Genomic DNA, 6,740 nt, shown 5'->3' on the forward strand with positions numbered 1-6,740 from the left:
AGTGCATCTGCATGGCACCACGTTGGGAGTCATTGACCTTGGGAAGGTGTTGTCATTCCCTATTAAGTCTTCTATCACTCTCAGTCTTGCCTAGAACCCATCCCACTCTCCATAAGCGGACACAATACACCCTCTTCTCAAGCTGGTTTCTTTGGAAAGTTGTGATAAAAACCAGCACTTACTGACGGCTACACAGTGATCACAGACACTGAACAAGAAAGAGTCCCAAGAGATCCCTACTTCCAGTTTCTAAACAAGGAAGGGACTAAAACTCTGAGGACGGCCATGCGCGGTGGCTCATGCCTGTAATCCCAGCACTTTGGGAGGCCGAGGCGGGTGGATCACCTGAGGTCAGGAGTTCGAGACAAGCCTGGCCAACATGGTGAAACTCTGTCTCTACTGAAAATACAAAAATTAGTAGGGTGTGGTGGTGGGTGCCTGTAATCCCAGCTACTCAGGAGACTGAGGCAGGAGAATCACTTGAACCCAGGAATCCAAGGTTGCAGTGAGCCAAGATCATGCCACTGAACTCCAGCCTGGGCAACAAGAGTGAAACTCTGTTCCCCCCCCAACCAAAAAACAAAAACAAAAACCAATTCTGAGGATGACTGAGGGCTTTCCTACTGACCAACTGCCCTCCAAGGAACAGGGTAAGATCTGTGATTGAAGAGATATTACAGAAAATTTTACTGCTCATTTTTTCATCTCCTACCCTGAGTCCCTGCCCCTCCATAGTACTTTCCACAGAGCCCCCTTCACGTCCTTGTTTCTTAGTGTATAAATGAGAGGATTGAGAATGGGGGTAATTATAGTATAAAAAAGGGCAACAAATTTTCCCTCACACTCAGAATAATTGTGGATGGATTGGAGATATGTGTAGATGGCTGAGCCATAAAAAAGGAAAACTACTAGGAGGTGGGATCCACAAGTCCCAAAAGCCTTTCTGCGCCCAGCCGTTGACTTCACCCTCAGCACTGCATGAGCAATGTGCACATAGGAGCCTAGAATAAGTGCTGCAGGAACAGCCACGATTATGACTTGGGCCACAAACATCTTGGCCTCTGTTCCTTCTGTGTCCGCACAAGCCAACTTCAGAAATACAGGCATCTCACAGAAGAAGTGATTCAGTCGATGGCCACAGAGAAGCATGGCCATTGCAAGACCTGTCTGGATCAGAGAGTTCACGAAACCTGCACCCCAGGAGGCGATAGCCAGGGTCTGGCAGAGATGGGGGTGCATGATGGCCATGTAGTGGAGTGGACGACAGACAGCAGCATAGCGGTCAAAGGCCATCACCACCAGGAGCACACACTCTGTGGAGCCCAGGGCTAGGTAGATGAAGAGCTGAGCCACACACCCTCCACGGGTGATGGTGCGGTCCACCCCGCAAAGGTTGATCAGGAGCTGGGGCACGGTGCTGGTGGTGAAGCAGAGGTCCAGGAGGGACAGATGAGAGAGAAAGAAGTACATAGGTGTGTGCAGCCGAAGGTCTAGCCAGGAGAGAGCGATGATGATGGTGTTGCCAAAGAGAGTTAGGGAGTAGAAAATAAAAATAAAGACAAACAGGATGGGCTCCAGTTGTGGCCAATCTGAGAATCCCACCAAAATGAAGCCATCTTCAAAACTGGTGTTGAAACTTCCCATGGCCTTTTGCCTGTCTGAACAGCAGAAGGAAGTGCAATGCCTCCTATACTGAGCACAAACTACAAAATTATTTCGCAGGATTCCCTGAATACTAAATCATGCATTTTATTACCTATTTTGCTATGCAGTTTGTCGTGTCTGGTGTTCTTTCCCTTGTCTTATTCAGAGTGGAAATCACTGGCTTGGGAATCATATGGCCTTTGTTTGAATCCTAGTCCTGCTGCCTGTTTGTTCCAGGACTTCACCCAGGTCAGTCAGTCCTTTAGATCCAACATTTCCTTGCCTAAAAGTAGAGATGATGTATCACAGCAATGAGATTAAGGTCAAATGCAATAATGTGGAAGCTGCTTTTAAAAGACTCAGATGTAACAGGTAGCATTACTATTCTATGTTGCTCCCATTTGCTCCTTTGCTGGTCTAGCAGGTGGCCTCTTTCAGTAGCGTTACCCCCCATGCCTAACCAGGCTGGGAGCCCTGTTTGACCTCTGGGTGCCCACCTGCTTTTTTCGACTATGGACAGCCCATACAATCCCAGAAACCCCACGCACGACCAGCAAATGACTGAGAAGAGTGTAGATCCCTCCTTTTGGAGAAGAAAAAAAAATCAATTAGCAACAAATATGTTTGCTATGGTGTGTCATCATGCCTGAAATACCACACACACACGCACACACGCACATACACACTCCCTTCAATGGATAAATCCATTCCTCAGCTGCCCAAGAAGAGTTGTTTCCTCCTCTCTAGCCCAACCCTCTTTGTACAGTTTCTTTCTGCACTTGTCACACTCGCTGGAATTCTTTTTGTATGTCTTTGTCCCTCTCTGAGCTGTGAGCTCCTTAGTGGTAGCTAACACAATGAACGTAAAATAAATATTAGTGTCTTTCAGTGGGGCGCGGTGGTTCACGTCTGTAATCCCAGCACTTTGGGAGGTGGAGGTGGGTGGATCACCTGAGGTCAGGAGTTTGAGACCAGCCTGGCTAACATGAAGAAACACTGTCTCTATTAAAAATACAAAACAAAACAAAAAAGTAGCCAGGCTTGGTGATGGGCACCTGTAATCCCAGCTGCTCAGGAGGCTGAGGCAGGAGAATTGCTTGAACCTGGGAGTCGGAGGTTGCAGTCAGCCAAGATTGTGCCACTGCACTCAAAAAAAGAAAAAGAAAAAAAAAAGTAGTGTCTTTCTTTATGCTACACACGAAGTGCTAAATTAATATTTTCATTCAGGGCACATAGTAGATTTTGAATAAATTTCATTGAGTGAAACATGAGGTTATCCCTTCAAATCTCATCAAAATTTATTTCTTCTAAAAAACCTGAGATTACCAACATATTTTGATAAACTGTGAAAGTGAGATATGCATAAAAATTTGCTCTACGTTAAAGTTCACATTTCTTATGACAAAAAGTCTAAGTAGGATTATAAGAAAGTATGTCAGAAAGCAAAAAAGGGAAAAGGAGCCTAGAATATGCTCTATATGAACAATTTTTGCCAAATTAACTCTGTCCTCTTTTTGTTAGGTTTACTGGACTGAAGATCATCATCAATGGATCAATGCTAGATCAATGACTCAAGTAAGGCATTTGGACACCACCCTTGATGCCCTTGTGGAAAAGATGAATAAACTGTGGATTAACAATAGCAAAGAGGTAATTCATATGTAGCTTAACTGATACATCAAAGCCATTTTTTGAATGACCACCATAGCAGACCACAATGGCTTTCCCATTCATATCGGTCCCTACAGATCAACTCTACTGCTGACCAGCTGTGACATCTATTCTGGGAAATTTTGTTTCCGTGAGTCTCAGTTTACTTACCTATAAAACAGAGAAAATAATTTATTTCAAAGGATTTGGATTGGGATTAAAGGATGCGATACATTCTGTAAGCTACAAAGAATATGTTACATATACTTTTAACACTTGTCTGTCTGTATCAGTAATCTTCAAGTTCCATGCAAGTGAGTCTTTTACTTAGCGTTGTATCCTTATCTTCCAGAGCAGAACCTGGTGAATAAAATGTTCTCAGCAAATATTATTGAATGAATGAATGAACACGTTCCTAAAGCTGGCGCCATATTCAATGCACATAAATGTTCCAGAAAGATTTGTTTCCCATGCAACATGAAGACATTAATACATCGGCAATGCTTCTTGTTTTTGTTTGTTTGTTTGTTTGTTTTTTGAGACAGAGTCTCGCTCTGTTGCCCAGGCTGGAGTGCAGTGGTGTGATCTCTGCTCACTGCAAGCTCCGCCTCCCGGGTTCACGCCTTTCTCCTGCCTCGGCCTCCCGAGTAGCTGGGACTACAGGCGCCCGCCACCACACCCGGCTAATTTTTTTGTGTGTTTTTAGTAGAGACGGGGTTTCACTGTGTTAGCCAGGATGGTCTCGATCTCCTGACCTCGTGATCCGCCCGCCTCGGCCTCCGGAAGTGCGGGGATGACAGGCGTGAGCCACCGCGCCCGGCCTGCTTCTTGTTTAGCAGCACGAAGTTTCTAACCCTTCCTGATCTATATTTTTATCGATGAGTTTTACAGTGACATATAGACACATTTAGTATCTTTCCAATTGAACAAAAGCTTAGAAATACAATTAATATGACGAATGATAGGACAGTAATCCAAAAGGATTTCACTACAGTGAAACAAGAATCCTTAAAGCAATAAATAGCCACCATAGTAGATAAGATAATAAGATAGGGTGGAACTGGGAAAACTGAACTTAGCTTCAAAACGTCCGCTGGATAGAATGGAAGAGACCAAAACTGCAAACTTGACAGACATTCACTAAAGACACAGAAGACAAAGATTACGTGAGAGGACACTGATTAAAAACAAAACACCAGTCAGCAGTGCACACGGGCTGCTGAATTTCACCAAATGCAGCTCAGACTAGATACAAATCATAATATAAGACCTCACCGCTCCAGTTTGGAAAGACACCTAAAGGTCATTTCCTCACAGCCCCTTGCACCATCTGATGATCCCCTATACAGAATCTCAAACCAAGAGCTGGTGTAGTGAAGCCCCTGCCCCATTTCCTCATCCATGGTCTGGTGTCCCTTTATTTCTGCCTGCCCCTTGCTTCCATCTTTATGTGCCTTGTACTTGTAATCCCCGATCCATCATGTCAAACATTGCCTTGCTAATATCCCTAACTCATTATCTATCCATCCCATGTACCCAATTCCGGAAGCGTGCAATTTTGTAGAGTCTGTATGACTAAAATCAGATTAATAAATTCTGCTTAAAAGAATAATTCAGTTTTGCCAGTACACCTTTAACTTTTCCCTCTTTAGTGGCTGTTGCTCAAGAGAAATGATCGATGGTCAAGTCTTTCCAATTAAAAACATCTCCTCTCACCCCATTCCCTGTTTTGTTACTGCCCCATCTCTTTCCTCCCCTTCAGAGATAAGTGTATTGAAAGAATTGCCTGTGCTTGGTGTTTCCGCGACCTCCCCTCACACTCACTATTGAGCCCACTGCTATGTAGATGCTGCCCTCATCACATTTTATAGGAAAACACAGTGGACATTTTCAGGCTTTGTCTTTGTCCTAGCATTTTATGTGTTGACTGCTGCCCTTTTCTACAAAAAAACTTCTTCCCTTCCCTCCCTGATGTCTTCCTCTTTCTCTGCATCTCTTACATGCTTGGGTTCCTTTTCTGGGTTCCATCCCAGACCCTCTTCTCTTGGCATCTACAGATTCTTCCTGGAAATGCCATCCTCCCCAGAGCTTGAATCACACAGTCACTGTGTTGCTAACACCCGAGTGTGTCTCTTTACCTCTAATCTGTCTCCCGAACTTCAGACTTCTATAGTTCACCTGTATTAACCTTTTGATTTTCTATAGTTCATCTGCATGCCTTTTAATTTTCTGTATTTCTGATGCTCTGATGTTTTGAGGCTTTGCTGACCCCAGAGGGATGCCTCTCTCAGGACTGCCAATTCCTAGGGATAGTGCTATCCTGAAAGCACAGCTCTCATATGCAAACCAATCAACCAGACCCACACCCCAACCAAAAATTCACAGTATCTTTACTGGACTCTCACACCGTGGGCCACTGTCGACCTGTGCTAATCACCACAGCGCCAAGAAGCAGACAGGAAGGGACTGCCTTTGTATCCCAGAGTGTGCTGAGATTATTCAACCAGGCCATGAGAGGCCAGCGTCCCCTGCCTCACCAGTTCCTTCCTAGAGGAACCACAGCAAAGGCTCTTGTCCATGGCTTCCTTGCTTCTCTGCCTCCTATCTGTGTGCCTCACTGTATGGCCCTGCACAGTCCATCATGCCCCCTCCTTTTGGGAACTGTGAGTAAGAAACCACCTTTTAAATGCCACTCATCTCCCAATCTGCTGGCCTCACCACACCTGCCTGTTAAAAACAAAACCTGCCTGTTAAAACTCCACCTCCTTGCTGATCATCTCTTCTTGGATGAGTCCTGGGCACCAGAAACTCAGCATGTCCAATACCGAACTCATCATCCTCCCCCTAAAAATCTGCCTTGCCCCCTGTGTGCCAGGGGAAGGGCACCAACAAACTCTACAGTTTACAAAACCAGAAAACTGGTCATCAGCCTCTACATCCCACTTGATTCAAGTCACAGCTCCCAGGGCACTTTACCTGAAACAGCAGCTCTCAACCCGGGGCAATTTTACCCCTTAGGGGACATTTGACAATGTCTGTAGACATTTTTCACTGATCCAACTGGCATTCAGTGCTTTGAGGCCAGCAGTGCTGCTAAACATCCCACAATGCACGGGACACAATGCATGGGACACGATGCACGGGACACAATGCACAGGACACGATGCACGGGACAGCCCTCCCACCTTGATGACACACACAGAATTATCTGGCCCAAACATGTCGACTGGGCTAAGGTTAAGAAAGTCTTCTCTAAGAGGTATTCTCTGACTTCTCTCGCCTGAGATAAGTCCTTGCTCTATGATCCTATGGTGCATTGTACTTTCCCATATACAATTTACCACGTTCAACTTAATTTCTGATTGAATTATTTCCCTATCCCACCACCCTAGAGCTCACAGAGAGCAGAGCTGGGTCTGTCTTGTTGACAATTACAATTTCAGTGT

The 6,740-nt window shown here is 45.1% G+C and overlaps 1 protein-coding gene across 1 annotated transcript; it reads right to left on the bottom strand.

Annotated features, from left to right (window-relative positions):
- Positions 1-306: 306 nt before the first annotated feature.
- On the bottom strand, positions 307-1,644 carry LOC100991996 (olfactory receptor 2Y1). Its single transcript, XM_003806732.4, has one exon. It carries the CDS (start codon positions 1,642-1,644, stop codon positions 709-711), a length of 936 nt encoding a protein of 311 aa, XP_003806780.1. The 3' UTR covers positions 307-708.
- Between the last annotated feature and the right edge of the window lie 5,096 nt (positions 1,645-6,740).

This window comes from Pan paniscus, chromosome 4 (genome assembly GCF_029289425.2).
Source record: "Pan paniscus chromosome 4, NHGRI_mPanPan1-v2.0_pri, whole genome shotgun sequence".
Lineage (NCBI taxonomy): Eukaryota > Metazoa > Chordata > Mammalia > Primates > Hominidae > Pan > Pan paniscus.